Raw genomic sequence first — 15407 nt, 5'->3', positions numbered from 1 at the left:
GGACTCGCTCTCTCATGCTGGACAACTCAACTATGGCACTGGGGGTGCACCTGCTTTTGGGAAAAGCCACAGTGTATCCTGAGTCAAATAACTGCTGCAGGATGATGCAGAAGTAGGCTATGTTGTTGAACCTGTGGGGCTTTCCCTGTGGCACGCCTCTGCTCCCAGCAGACCTGGTCCTGCCACTGCCCATGGGGACGGATCCACCAGGCAGGCCAGGAGAGGTGGCCGATGCACGTCCTGATGGACGCCTGTGGCTTGTATGATCATGCAGAGAGGTGTCTGATGTTGCTTAGGATGGTCCATGGCCCTACAGCTCTCTGCTGCCTGTGCTGGGCTCTGGGCTTTGGAGACCTCCAAGAAGGTCTACTTTTCATTTTTCAACTCTATCTGATTCAGCTGGGGTCCATTCAGTGACAGCCTGGTGGAAACCACTCAGATAGATGAGTGTTGTTTCTGGTGTGGGGAGAAAGCAGCTTGTTCTTGATTGCTGGGACTGGTGAAGAGAATGGCCAAGTCACAGTGCTCAGCACAGGAGACAACATTTGGCACTTGCCTGTGGGTGGCTCAGAGCCATCTTCCTGAAGGAGGTAAAGGACGGAAAGAGAAGGATGGGTGAAGGTGCCTTAGTGTACAGCCAGAGCGCTGGGAATAAATTACCCAGGCATGAGAACCCAATGGAGTTCAACCAGGCCAAAGTCCTGCACCTGGATCAGGACAATCTCCAGGAGCAGCAATGGGGAGGAGGAGAATGTTTTCCTACCCTCTCCCAGTGGCATAGAAACTGGAGCTGGGAGTTACAGGGACTTGGAAAAGCCAGTAAGCAGCAGCCTGAAGGATGGTCTGAATTTATTGTAATGAGCTTAAAGAAGAGCAGAAACCTCACCTATTTTCACAGAATCATGGAATGGTTTGGGTCAGAAGGGAGCTTAAAGCCCATCCAGTCCCACCCCCTGCCATGGGCAGGGACACCTCCCACTGGATCAGGGGCTCCAAGCCCCATCCAACCTGGCCTTGAACCCCTCCAGGGATGGGGCAGCCACCACTGCTCTGGGCAACCTCACAGCAAAACACTTCTCCCTACGATCTGATCTCAATCGCCCCTCTTGCAGCTCAAAACCATTCTCCTCATCCTCTCCTTGCATTCTCTGATCCAGAGCCCCTCCCCAGCTCTCCTGGAGCCCCTTTCAGTACTGGAAGCTGCTCTAAGGTCTCCCCACAGCCTCCTCTTCTCCAGGCTGAACAATCCCAACTCTCTCAGCCTGGGCTTGTACAGGAGGTGCTCCAGCCCTCGGATCATCTCCGTGCCCTCCTCTGGTCTTGCTCCAACAGCTCCATGTCCTTCCTGTGCTGAGGACTCCAGAGCTGGACACAGGGCTCCAGGTGCGGTCTCATTTTGGTGTATTAATAAAGGAAAATTGGAGAATAATGCAGAAAAAACAGAAACATATGGGAAACACTTTTTTTTTGAGGGGTTGAGAAAACACTTGATGCATCTTCTGATGATTAAATTCTTAGGTTCCAACAGTAGTTCAGATTGTTGCTAAACAGTCAGTACCAAAAAGAGACACTACTGGATTCAGTCTACCTGAAATTATCTATCAGGAAGTTGTCCAAGAGCCGGTTAAGTTGGTGCCTCTGCCATTAGTGTTGATTTCCAATAAGTCTCCACGCACCTGATGGGCATCAGAAGCTCAGGAGGTAACACAGCGTTGATTTTTTAAAGAGGGAGGGATGGAATGAGCTGGGTAATTATTGACTGATGAACCCAACCTTGCTTTTGGGCAAAAGAATGGAGTATTTGAAGTGGAATTTGATCGAGAGAATCTGAGGAGGGTAAGGCAGTTAATGTGATTTGGTGGTGTAAAAATAGATCTGAACAGCTTTCTTTGGTGCCTCTGTGCACTTTGTGGCTGCAGGAGGATTAGGCCAGATGTCCCACTGCATCCAGCATCCGTCCTGGAGCTCCTCCGGGGTCTGTGTGTGGCCCTGAGCAGCGTGGGATTGGGCAGAGAGGGACAGGGTGCTCACAGTGTTGCACAGGATGCTCACCAGCACAGCTCCTGATGGGGTTTAGTGCCACCCTGGAGTGAATGGGACAGGGATGGAGAGGCTGGGAGGACACGGCACTGGGGAGAAGATGCAAGTACCATGGAATGGGAAGGGGCAGTTTGCTCACCAGGCAGCTAATTGCAGAGATGGGGGCCCTGAGACCTTGCCCGCAATGCTGTGAAGCAGCCAGGGCTGGAGAGCTCTGACAAACTCGAGCTTGTCAGGTGGGCACATCTGCAGTCAGTGAGAGCAGCCACCCAAACCGATATGTTCACATCAATTTTTCTGTCTTAATTGGGTGCCACTCATGGAGGCAGCTCTGTCGTGGGCCAGGATGAGTCCCTGGGGCCACTGGATGTTGCCGCTTGCCCTCATCCATGCAGCTCCTACATCGGTCCTGTGCAAAGCCGTGGTGCCCCATCCCTGAAGGTGTTCCAGGCAAGGCTGGATGGGACTTTGACCAATCTGATCCAGTGGGAGGCGTCCCTGCCCGTGGCAGGAGATGGAACTGGATGGGCTTTAAGATCCCTTCCGACCCAAACTGCTCTATGATTTTGTGATTCATCAGGCACATTCCCTGCATTGAGCCATGTTTTAGCAAGACCTCATTGGTGTGTAAACAGAACTGTGCTCTTCAGCTTGCATTGGATCTCAGGGTGTGTAATTACTGCTTAAAAAGTAATTAAAGATCTAAATGCCCCCTGCTTTGAACTGTTGATACTTCTGCTTCTTGTCAGGTCAGTGACCTCCTGCTTTCCAAACAGCAGCTCCAGTGGAGCTGTGAACAGGGGATGTGATGGGCTGAGGATGCCATAGGCAAGCAAGAGGTCCCATAAGGTTTGATGCTGAATGCAATCTGTTCCTTCCATGGCTGTGGTGGCACGCGGTCCGAGGAGCCTGGGGCAGGCAGGATGGGCAGTGGATCTTGGGAGCTGTGTTGTTGCATGAGTTGGGTTCAAGCTCGCGTTCAGGTGGGGTTATGGTATTTGTGTGGCTCCCTGGAAGAGGGGGAACAGTCTGCAGCTGCAAGAGAGAAGATTGAGATGAAGAAATATTTTGCAGTGAGGGTGGTGGCTGCCCCATCCCTGGAGGGGTTCCAGGCCAGGTTGGATGGGGCTTGGAGCCCCTGATTCAGTGGGAGGTGTCCCTGCCCATGGCAGGGGGTGGAACTGGATAGGCTTTGAGGTCCCTTCTGACCAAAACCATTCCATGATTCTATGGTCACACAAAAGGATATTTTGTAGGCGCAGTCCCACTGATGATACTGAGAACCAGCTTTTAATTACCTAAAAATACATCATAGAAACATCAGTTATAAACATCTCACCTGCTTCTTTTTTTAGTGACTTAAAAATTAAAAGCTACAGCCCTAATCTGTGGTGGATCACCTCCAAACACAGCTGGGTGTTCCAGATGAGACGTTTTGTGGAGTACCTTTAATCCTAGGGGATCCACAAGAACTTTTCAGCCCCTTCCATTCATCATCTTGGTTCTGCTCCTATGTAAAAGCCCTGTGATATTTTGCACTGACATCAAATCCCAACATCCAATCAGGAGCAGGATTCATCTCTCCCCTGGCATGCTGAAAGTTAAAAATCCCAGGACTGCTGGCCCCTCATGATGGTCCCGACTGCCTCCTGTGCCCTCACTCCTGGCAAAGGCAGGTGGATGGCTCTGCCTTGTCCTATTTCTGCTCAGCAAGCAGCTGGAGCAACTTGTCTTCTTTCTATAGGGAAGGGACAATCCCAGCTCTGCTCAGGGCGGTGGTCGGGCAGCTCTCTCCTGCCTCCTGCTCTGTGTGCTCCCCGGTTCTGTCATACCAGCTGCACTTGCTTCTGTTGGTAAGAGTAGAAAGAACTCTTAACAGATTAGGAAAGGGTTGAGTCAGCATCTTGCAAACCGAGCGTCTGATTTCTCTCTTCTTGTTTTACTTAGCTTGAATTAATAAGTTCCAATGTCAGACTCTGAGCTCCACTTCCAAAAAGGAACATCAACCTTAGGGAACTGAAGGACTACACAGAGGTCACTGATGTCCCAAATCTCTTTTGGCAAATAGGACTTAAGCTGGAAAAGCTTTCTCTGCAGGGCTGCTCTCCATCCACCCATCCATCCATCCACCCATCCATCCATCCATCCATCCATCCATCCATCCATCCATCCATCCATCCATCCATCCATTCCTCCCTCCCTCCCTTCACTCTTCCTCCCCCAACTCTGTCCTGGTACTGGAGGTTGCCCTGACCCAGGTGCAGGACCTTGCCGTTGGCCTGGTTGAACTTCATGAGATTCACATGGACCACTTCTCCAGCCTGGCCAGGTCCCTCTTAAGGCAAGAAAGGTTTATTTCTTAAAATTTCCTTCAAGGAAAGGTCAGGATCTTGTTTATTTTTTCATTGGAAGAGGTAACTCTCAGCCAAGAAAACCCTTCTTCCCAGATTTGTCAGATAACTCAGTTATGAATGAGTTTGGACTTCTCTTGCTTATAGCGGTTGGTTGTTGTCAGTAAAGAGTTGCAGATTGCAAAGAGGTGAGGGTATATTAATCCAAAACCTGAGTGAGTGAGGAAGCTTTGACAGCTGAGAACCATATTGTGTGTGCAAAGTCACCGTCATGATGATGCTCAGGTGGGCTGATGGTTGGACTGGATGATCTTACAGGTCTTTTCCAACCTTAATGATTCTATCATCTGTGCTGTGGTGGGAGGTTGTTGGTCATCTGCAGTTATCTGGGAGGGGTGGAGGTCCGGTGCCTACTTGCTTGCGGTGCCCTCCTTCTTGCTGCTGGGTGGTTTGCTGGCTTTTTCCCTCCTCCTGCGCTGATGATGGTTAAGGGCAATGCTGAGTGTTGGGCTGCAGGCAGGAGTGTGTCCCCCAGCCCTGAGAAGCATCCTATGTGGCAGCTCTGGTGTCGGTCCCTTGTGTTTGTCCCCTTCCCTTTACCACATCTTGAGTACTGTGTTCCGTTCTATCCCCTCACCACAAGAAGGATGTTGAGGCTCTGGAGCGTGTCCAGAGAAGAGCAACGAAGCTGGTGAGGGGCTGGAGAACAAGTCTTACGAGGAGCAGCTGAGAGAGCTGGGGTTGTTTATCCTGGAGAAGAGGAGGCTGAGGGGAGACCTTATTGCTCTCTACAACTGCCTGAAAGGAGGTTGTGGAGAGGAGGGAGCTGGGCTCTTCTCCCAAGTGACAGAGGACAGGACAAGGGGGAATGGCCTCAAGCTGTGCCAGGGGAGGTTCAGGCTGGATATCAGAAAAAAATTTTTCACGGAAGGAGTCATCGGGCACTGTCAGAGGCTGCCCAGGGAGGGGGTCGAGTCACCTTCCCTGGAGGTGTTTAAGGAACGGGTTGATGTAGTGCTTAGGGACATGGTTTAGGGAGTGTTAGGAATGGTTGGACTCGATGATCCAGTGGGTCCTTTCCAACCTGGTGATTCTATGATTCTATGATTCCCTGCTGCATGGGGGGATGCTTTTGGAAACTCACAGAGCTACGGGGAAAGGAGGCACAAAGGAATCGTTTTTTCCTCTTTCCCAAGCAGCTGAGGCTTTGCTGGAGCTGGGTGGTACTACCAGCCTGGGCTGAGCCTTTGCCCTCTGCCAGGCAGGTGCCCTGGTTACTGTTGGCAGAGGGAGCACTGCTGGGCAGGAGAAAGAGCTCCCACCCCTGCCTGAGCCCCTGCCTGCCCGGCTCTGCTTGGAGTCCCCTCCAGGGCAGGTCACAGCCAGCGGCTTCTCAAACCAAATGAGGAGTGGCTGAAATCGCTGGGTCTGTTCAGCCTGGAGAAGAGGAGACCGAGGAGAGACCTCATCGCGCTCTGCAGCTTGCTCACATGGGGAGGAGGAGCAGCAGGCGCTGAGCTCTTCTCTCTGGTGACCAAGGACAGGAGCCAAGGGAATGGCAGGAAGCTGTGCCAGGGGAGGGTTAGGTTGGACATGAGGAAAAGGTTCTTCCCCAGAGGGTGGTGGATCCCTGGAACAGCTCCCAGGGAAGCAGTCTCGGCACCAATGCTGACAATATTCCAGAAGTGTTTGACCAAGTTCCTCAGCCCCATGATGTGAATGTTGGGGTGTCCTGTGCAGGGACAGGGGTTGGACTCGATGATCCTTGTGGGTCCTTTCCAACTCAGGGCATTCTCTGATTCTTTGACTCTATGACCCCAGACCAACGCCTCCTCTCTCACTGGAGCCGGGGCATGGCCCCACGGTGCTGTTGGCCATGGGGCATCCCGGCTGTGCTCAGTGCCAGCAGGAGTGGAACGGAGGTCCTGGAGCAGCGGGGAGCCTTGCCCATCCTCTCAAACATCACATCTTGCCCCTTAGTGCTGCTCTGCTTGCTGGGGTGACGCCGGCCGTAGCGGCAGCGATGTTGTGGTGCTTCAGCTTCCTGTTGCCGAATGTTACTCGCCGTGAATGGTTAAATAGATTGGATTGAGTCACTTAAACAGACACCATGGATGTGAAAATAATTATCTGGGAAGCCTGTGCCTGCCAGGTCGCCAAGTAATCCTCACACGTCCTGTGACTCAAAGCCAGACAGAAGGAGTGTTTTCTCACAGCTGCTCCAGTGGAAATAGTTTGAGGGAAGGCAGCTTGGCCCCCTCCATCTGTCCACGTGGTCCTGTCCCCTCCCTGAGAGGCCAGCGTGGAGGGATGTTCCCCTATGCTTCTACTTGCTCTGTGCAGCCTCAGTGAGGGCATCAGTGCAGCACAACCCCCAACCCAAGCTGACCAGGAGAAAAGAAGGAACGTAGCAGTGAGTTGTGTGACATTTCATGGGATCAGAGGTGGAGGGAACTGGGATTGTTCAGACTGGAGAAGAGGAGGCTGAGGGAAAACCTCATTGCTCTCTGCCACTCCCAGAAGGGAGGTTGTGGTGAGGTGGGTGCTGGGCTCTTCTCCTAAGTGACAAGGGATGGGACAAGAGGAAATGGCCTCAAGTTGTCCCAGCAGAGGTTTAGATTGGATGTTAGGAAAAAATTATTTACTGGAAGAGTGGTGAAGTCCTGGCAGAGGCTGCCCAGGGCAGTGATGGAGTCTCCATCCCTGTAGGGGTTCAAAATACGTGTGACTGTGGCACTTAGGGCCATGGTTTAGCAGGCACACAGTGGGGTTGGGCTGGTGGTTGGACTGGATGAGCTGAGAGGTCTTTTCCAACCTTAATGATTCTAAGATTCTATAAATATGTAATTGTCCCACTTCCACTGGTGAGGTTGCACTGTCGGCTTGCTCAGAAATACCTGGGGTGAACATATTCACAGATGGGTTCATTTTCTTCTTTTCCCAATAGCGCTGAAGCTTTTCGCTCCGAGTCAGAAACATGTACAGCCGTCGATAGGATGTGACCTTCCCCCAGCACATTCCCAGCATCACCATTTTCTAATTATGCCTGGGAATGCCAGCTGGGAGTGTGCAGCATCAGAGCTACCACAGCCGGTGAAATGACTCAGTTAATGTGCCTAGACTCTATTAAACAAAGTTTTATTTATTTAATTAAGTCTTGATCTCATCAAAATCAAAAGGGAGTGTTAGGGTGGCAGCGTTTCCGAGGTATCATATTTGAATGGTAGGTGGTTTATGCTTCCTCTCAACAGGCTGAGAGTTGGGGTTGTTCAGCCTGGAGAGGAGAAGGCTATGGGGAGACCTTAGAGCAGCTTCCAGTGCTGAAAGTGCCCTTTGAATACTGAGTGGCGTCAGTGGGGTCTCTTCAGAGCCTCCTCTTCTCCAGACTGCACAACCCCAACTCTCCCAGCCGTCCTCCCTAGCAGAGGAGTTCCAGCCCCTGGATCATTTCAGTGGCCTCATCTGGAGCTTTTCTGCCAGGTCCATGTCTTGTGCTGGGGATCCCAGAGGTGGGTGCAGGGCTGGGGGTGTGAGGAGAGCAGGGCAGAGGGGGAGCATCTCGTCCCTCGAGCTGCTGGCCACACTGCTGGCTTTTTGAGCTGGAAGTGTCCGTTGATGGTTCGTGTCTGATTTTCCTCTTACTGGTATCCTCCACATCCTCCTTGGGGTTGATCAGAGGGGTTTGCTGAGCACAGCTTGTGGATAAGAGATGCTGCTGCAATGCACAGAGAAGTCCTACAAACCATGAGTTCTTTGAGACGTTGCAGCACTTGTTGTTGTCTGTAGTTGTGAACTTGGAGCTGGTTTGCCCATGGCGGTGAGGGCAGACAGCACCGTACCAGATCCCGTCAGGCAGGCAGGGCTCAGCCCTTCCGCAGCTGATTTACTTCTCTCAGATGTGACATCTGCTGTGGTTTCATCATCTCTTTTGCCCAGTCAATTGTCCTGACAGCGTAGGAGACTCTTATAAAACCCCTGCAAACCCTGGAGAGGCATCCTTGGGAGATGCTGAGGTTCACCAAGGGGCTCAGCAGAGCCCTTCTCGCAGTGGGAGCTGCATGGAAGCATGCATGGGATGCTTGTGGGGACAGAGAAGAAGGGACTTGCTTCTACTCAATTTTGTTTGCAACTCCCGGTCCGTTGAAATGTGAGAATTGCTTTCCACCTTGCTGCCGGTGCTGGGCTGCTCCGAGTCGTTCCTGGGACGTGAGCTGTGGGACTGGAGCCGGTTGCTTCAGCCCTCCTTTTTCTGCTAAAAGCAGCAATTTCAGGCTAGGAGGTGAACACACACACATTGGCTGTTGGTCAGGGGGTGCCAGTGAAAGAGAGGACCTCTCATACCACCCTGGGGAGGGCTGGCTGGCGTGGCAGGGACATGGGGACATCAGCCCTTGGTGACTAGAAGGATTTTGGTGTCCAGCAGTGGTTTTCTCTCCCCTACGGGATTGTGTATCCCTTCTTTTCCCCTCTCTACAGCATGGATGCAGGGCGGGTTTGGGCTGTGTGGGGTTTGGCTCCCAGGCTCTCTGCTTGCTCAGCCAGCAGCAGGGTCATTTCACAGGAGCTGTGCTTGCACCTCTGGTCTCCACATGTTACGGGTCAAAAGATTTTAGCTGTGACTCCAACACATTCCTGCTTGCTCTTTTCGTTTTCCCCAGAAACAAAGGAGGAGCTGGAAGAGCTGATGTCTGACATAAAGAAGACAGCGAACAAAGTGCGCTCCAAACTAAAGAGTGAGTATTTGCCGTGGGGCTCTGCTCCTGCCCTGCAGCCCCAGCACCGGGTACGGTGGCTTCCAGGGAGCATCACTGCCCCCCGTGTCCTGCACTGTGCGCAGCTGCTCGGACTTCCCACTCATCCCCCGTGGCCAGAAATGCTGTGGAGCAGCTTCCCTGTTTCATAGCCTATGGAAGGAGAGCGAGGAGCAGCTTCCCTTTCTTGTAGACCATGGAAGGAGAGCCAGGAGCAGCTTCCTTGTTTCATAGACTGTAGAAGGAGAGCCAGGAGCAGCTTCTGTGTCTCATCGACAATGGGAGGGGAGCTAGGAGCAGCTTCCTTGTTTCACAGACCACTGACCCTTCCCACACACCAGACCCCCCCTAGCCATTCTGGGGTCCCTGATGTCTAGGTGGGGACAGGTTTTAGCATGTGTGAAACAAAAATCTTTTTCCATAGGTGTTTTTTTCTGTGTTTTTAAGTCCGAAGGATTGCAGGACAGGCTCCCATTCCTGCAATCTTCTCCCATTCCTGTTTTCTTCTTCCAAAAATGACTCCCTGGTATCATCTTTACTTGGAGCAGCAGATTATCAGTCCAATATCCCAAATTGCTAGTGGCCAGCATGATCAGTGAAAGAGAACAGTCAGGACTGATCACAAACACCATCTGCTGACAACGAGTTAACTTCTTGAGGACGCACATTGCTCATGCGATGGCTAATTCTAATTACCAGCTTCTTGGGAAAATGTGATTTTATTAATGATCCTAAAAGCACAATGTTTGCCAATACTGTTGCTTGGGAAGAGGGAACAGATTAAGACAAGTGTGGAGGAAGACCAGTTGCCAATGGAATACACTGGGCAGGCAGCAGCCAGTGCTCTCGCCAGCGAGGGCGTGGGCAGGAGAAGTCTGGCTGTGTGGGACAGGACCTTTCAGATAAGTGCTGGAAACAGATGCTTCTTCCAGGAGAAAAGAGGAGGGAGCACAGAATTTGTGCTCATGTTCTCCAGCACTTCCCTGGAGCATGCTGTGCTGTTGGACACCCTCTACCAGCACTGCCAAGGATTCCCCAAGCCCACGGGTTTCCTTACAGTGCTGCCGCTCTACAGAGGGTGCTGTTGTGGTTCCAGCACACAGTAGAAACGTAGATGCCCACTCTGATGGTGGTGTCCTCTGCCCTGCTACACTGGATGGTGATGGGGAGCCACTAGGCAACTCCAGGGAAAAGGGAGCCCCTGCTTCAGGAGGAACCTGGGCTCATGAGACCTGCTCCAGCATGGAAGGCGCTGGGAGTGGCTGGGCTCGGAGTGCTATGGGGCATCTGTATTGGGAATAAGGTCTTCAGCCAAACTCAAGGGATGCCATCAGCTCACGCCTGGTGGTCTTCATGGAAGCGTGTCCCTGCACACTGGGCCAGCCTGCTGATGGGAGCTCTCTTCCAGGCTTTTTATGTCCTTGAATTTAAAGGTTTTGAATGAGTGTGTCCCAAGTTGGCCTCGAGCAAATTTCAATGGCCTCGCTTTGTGCCAGACCTCCTACCCTGCAGCCCCATGCCCTCTCCCTGCCAAACCCATGGTGGGATGCTGAGCAGGGCTCTGGCTTATGGCCTTTGGACAAGTGAAGGATCCATCTCACATAGTTGCACCACTGGGTATAATTAGAAGGGAGGATCTCCACATTGCTGCAGAGGACTCTTCAGCAAGATGAAGAGCGCTCTCGCCAGCCTGGTGGGTCCTCCCTGGGCAGCTGGCAGACCTTCTGTTTTTTAGGATCCCTGGGGAAGTGTTGAGCTTTGGTATCTTGCAGAGACATTTTAGCTCTGGGTTTCCTCCTCCTGCTTAGCAGCGGGAGAACAGCAACCTGTTTGCTTTGAATACTGGAAGATGCAGAGATCAGACCTGAGTGTGACATCAGTTTTGGATTGAAACCCTTGCTTGGCAGCCTGGCAGTGATGGGTGCTGCCCTCGACCGAGTGCTTTGCCGTGATGTAGCAGGGCTTTGCTGCCAGCCCAGGCTGAATCACAATCTGGAGTCAGGAACTGGGGACTGCTCAGTGCCAGATGTTCCTCGATTCACGGCCTTCAGTAATTTACACTCCTCTCATCAAACAATCCCTTTTTTCTTCTCTAAACAGTGTGAACTAATCTGTGTCCTTCTGCCTCGACCAGGTATTGAGCAGAGTATTGAACAAGAGGAAGGACTGAACAGGTCATCTGCTGACCTGCGGATAAGGAAAACTCAGGTGAGTCTCTGCCCTGTGGCACTAGGAAGAGAAGGATGGAAAGCAGCTGGAGGTGGTTTAGGGATCCCAGGAGGTGACGGGAGAGGAGGGCTGTGCTTGGCTTTAGAGCAGTCGAGCTCTGGTGTGCAGATACTGGGCAAAGCAGTGCAGCACATTTCCAAATGGATCAGCAAGAAAGCCAGCCTGAAAGGACTGGGATGTGAGTACATGTGGAGGGAGGGCAGTGTGCACCTTGCATGCAAGTCTGGGGGTCTGCAGGGACAAACAGGAATGTGGGTTTCTGCACATCCCTCTTAAGTGTCTCCCTAAAGGTAATCTTGAGTGGGGCAAAAACATCCTCTGAAGGGCCAGCTTGGCAGGGAGAACGTTTGCCTGAAACCTGAAGGCTCTGAGTGTTTCGGCAGTGCCTGGAAGGATGCTTGAACTGCTTGTAATTGAGACCAGGGCTCACTGCTGCAGCTGGGTAGCTCACCTAAGATTTTGCTGAAGCTAAGAGGATGGGTGGTCCTTTAGAGAGGGTTGTGCAGGCCTGCAGGCTGCTGGAGATGTTCTTCCCTGTTGGGGCTATGGTTGCCCCTCCACCAGGCATCGATGTGGCTTTGCAGTTGAGGAAATGTTAGTCTTAAAATTAGACAGACACAATTCTTTCTCTTGTTCCCATGAAACCACTTGTAAGTAGCACATTTGATGAGCTTCTTGGCAGGGTTAGCCAGAGGCAGAGGTAGAGACAGACAGGACGTACTTCCCTTTCCTCTGCCCGAGTGGTCCCAGGGCTGAGATATGTTCAGTTGTGATGAATGATTGTGCTGCTCTCACTTCTGTCTGCAGCCAAGGCAGGGTGCACAGGGTTGGCTCTACCAGACACAGGGCTGGAGGGACATGAGGCTTGTTGATAGATCCCACTATGCACTAGAAACTGGAAGTCACCAACCCTGCTTGGAGCTGAAGGTTGGGCTGCATCAGAAGCGTGACCACCAGCATGAGGGAGGGGATTCTGCCCCTCTGCTCCATTCTAGTGAGAACCCACCTGGAGCTCTGTGTCCAGTCCTGGAGTCCTCACCACACAGAGGACATGGAGCTGTTGGAGCGAATCCAGAGGAGGGCACGGAGATGATCTGAGGGCTGGAGCACCTCCTGTACGAGACCAGGCTGAGAGAACTGGGGTTGTTCAGCCTGGAGAAGGCTGCGGGGAGACCTCAGAGCAGCTTCCAGTCCTGAAAGGGGCTCCAGGAAAGCTGGGGAGGTGCTCTGGATCAGGGAGGGCAGGGACAGGATTACTGGAGATGTTTTTGAGCTGCAAGAGGGGAGATTGGGATGAGATCTTAGGGAGAAATGTTTTGCTGTGAGGGTGGGGAGGCCCTGGCCCAGGTTGCCCAGAGCAGTGGTGGCTGCCCCATCCCTGGAGGGGTTCCAGGCCAGGTTGGATGGGGTTTGGAGCCCCTGATCCAGTGGGAGGTGTCCCTGCCCATGGCAGGGGGTGGAACTGGATGGGCTCTGAGGTTCCTTCCAACCCAAATCATTCTGTGGTCCTGTGATTCTGTGACCTTCTGAAGTCCCTTCCACCTGCAGCTCTGAGAAACTCTCCTTCCACATTCCCCCCAAGTCAAGAAATGGCTTAGAAATATTTGATGAAAGAAGTGTCGGAGTGTCCTGCAGAGAGGATTTTCTCTCTCAGAGGCAGCTGATTGCAGGGGGAAGGTCTGATTGCTGCAGATGTCCGTGCTGAGTGCTGCTGGAGTCCTGGCCTGGAAAGCAAGGGCAGGTCAGAAACATCTCTCTGATATCTGCAGTGAGTGCTAGTGGGAAGGCTCTGAGAGCACCAACAGAGAGACCACAGTCAGTGGCGTTGGTCAAGACGAAGGACTTGGCAGAAGTGCCAAAAGAAGATTTTCTTGAGGAAGCAGCAGGCAGACATGACCTGGGGCGGCATCACAAAGCACCTGGGGAGGGCTGAGGAACAGGACATTGAGGGGGAGCTGGGGACTGAGCATCATGTGCCCCTCACACAGCTGGTGGCATCCTCTCAGGTTATCTCAGAAGCATTTGACTGCTGATAACCTGACATCTCCTAAGACAAGGTTACCCCTGGTCTCCAGCTGCTTTTGAAACCAGGGCTCGAATTCCTAACTCGTGTACTTTGTGAAAATAGGACAAGTTTTTACTGTATTTCTGAAATCAGAGCTATGCAGTTGTCTTGGACACCCCAGGATAGCAGAGCATGTTGGAATGGAGGCAGGAGAGACCAAGGCCATGGCTCCAGGGGCCTCTGTTGGATCAGTCAGCAGTGCAAGTTTACCTGCATCAGGCACAGGCTGCAGTGGCACCATGGCCCCAGCACGTGTGCAAGACTTCATGCTGACCAGAGCTGCCCTGCTCTGCTTGCACCGTGTGCGAGAGGGTGGATGGCACCTGACGCTGCAGCCCCAAATATGTCATTAACTCCAGGCTTTAGAGAAAAGTGGATCTAAAACTGTCCATTAGTGCTGGGTTGAATCATAGAATCACTAGGTTGGAAAAGACCCTTGAGATCATCAAGCCCAACCGTACCTGTCCACTACTAAACCGGATCCCTAAGCACTTCATCTGCCCTTCTTTTAAATCCCTCTGGGGATGGGTACTCCACCACCTCCCTGGGCAGCCTCTGCCAGTGCCTGAGAACCCTTTTGGTGAAGGAATTTTTCCTAATGTCTAATCTGAACCTGCCCTGGTACAACTTGAGGTTGTTTCCTCTCATACTGTCTCTTTTTAGTTGGGAGAAGAGACCAACACCCACCTCGCTGCAACCTCCTTTCAGGCAACTGTAGACAGTGATGAGGTCTCAGTCTCCTTTTTTCCAGGCTAAACAACACCAGTTCCCTCAGCTGCTCCTCATAAGATTTGTTGTCCAGCCCTTTCACTAGCTTTGTTGCTCTTCTCTGGAACTTGTGGCATCCTTGGGGGCTCCTTGATTCTATATCATCCTTGACATTCCTTGATTCTATGAGTCTGATGACAACGCATGGTCCATGGCTCTCTGGACTGTTCTCTGTGCTCTGCGGTGTTCATTTGCTTGGTCCTTGCTGCAAAGGTCTTGTTGAAATGTTTATGCCTTGGGAAATGGCACGAGCACTTTGTCCTTTCACTGCTCCTGAGCAGGCAACGTCCTGTCTGTCTCCTTTAGGTAGAGGTAAGAAAGGGATAAATGGAATGGAAGTAGCAGAGAGGATGGAAGAAGGGATACAAGAATGGCTTGGGCTGGTGGCACCTAACCCAAAAGGTCATTGGGATGCCAGCATGGATACATGCAGCTCGTAAGAAGGCTTAGGATGGAAAATCATGGGGCAGCTCACTCCAGAACTGGAGGTGAGAGGACCTCTGAGGGTCTCGTGCGATTTAAATCAATCCATAGTTGTAAATCAGCTGGGCTGCCTGATGACCCTGAGACAGGATGGGGCAGTGGGATGGAAGAGCAGCTTTGCTGGCAGCTCCTGGCAAGCGCAGAAGGTGCATCCTAAACCCCTCTGTGGCCACCAGTAGAAAAGAGCCCAGGAGGTGAGGGGGGTCTGTAGGACGTGTCACACACGAGTGCTGTTCGCCGTACGCCTCGTGGTGCATGGGAGCTTAGGGCATGAGAAAATGAGTGAATCAAGGAGGGAGCGAAAGCACCTTTATTTGAAATTTATTTTTCTTGACTAAATCAACTTCAGCTCAGTCTCACACTGGGATTTGCTGGTGCTGAGCTTCTTTAGGTCATGTCGATATTTTAAGCGGCCATGCCTGTCCCACCTTGGCACAGGCTTGAGCAGTGAGAGCTCAGCCAGGCTGGAGATGTTTCCCCAGAGGGAATCACACTGTGGTGGCCAGGGAAACCATCTGCATTGTGAGGGGCCGCGTTGAGGACACGCACATCGGGTTCAGGGCGGTGTCATTGGGGTGGGGCTGTGAGCCTCTCCCTTGTGTCTTGTCATAGAATCATGGAATAGTTTGGGTTGGAAGGGCTCTCAAAGCCCACCCAGTTCCACCCTCTGCCATGGGCAGGGACACCTTCCACTGCATTACGGGGCTCCAAGCCCCATCC

General features: G+C 52.3%; 1 protein-coding gene across 2 annotated transcripts in view; it reads left to right on the top strand.

Moving 5' to 3' along the window:
- STX1A (syntaxin 1A) overlaps positions 1-15407 on the top strand; it is a 77880-nt gene that overhangs the window by 45143 nt on the left and 17330 nt on the right. For both annotated transcript variants that reach the window (XM_054084671.1, XM_054084672.1), the window contains exons 4-5: positions 9050-9124; positions 11277-11350. In XM_054084671.1, coding sequence (XP_053940646.1) covers positions 9050-9124; positions 11277-11350 — 149 coding nt within the window. The remainder of the gene's footprint in view (positions 1-9049; positions 9125-11276; positions 11351-15407) is intronic.

The sequence above is a fragment of the Cuculus canorus genome, chromosome 20 (genome assembly GCF_017976375.1).
Source record: "Cuculus canorus isolate bCucCan1 chromosome 20, bCucCan1.pri, whole genome shotgun sequence".
Lineage (NCBI taxonomy): Eukaryota > Metazoa > Chordata > Aves > Cuculiformes > Cuculidae > Cuculus > Cuculus canorus.
This window is presented reverse-complemented; position numbering and strand designations above follow the sequence as displayed.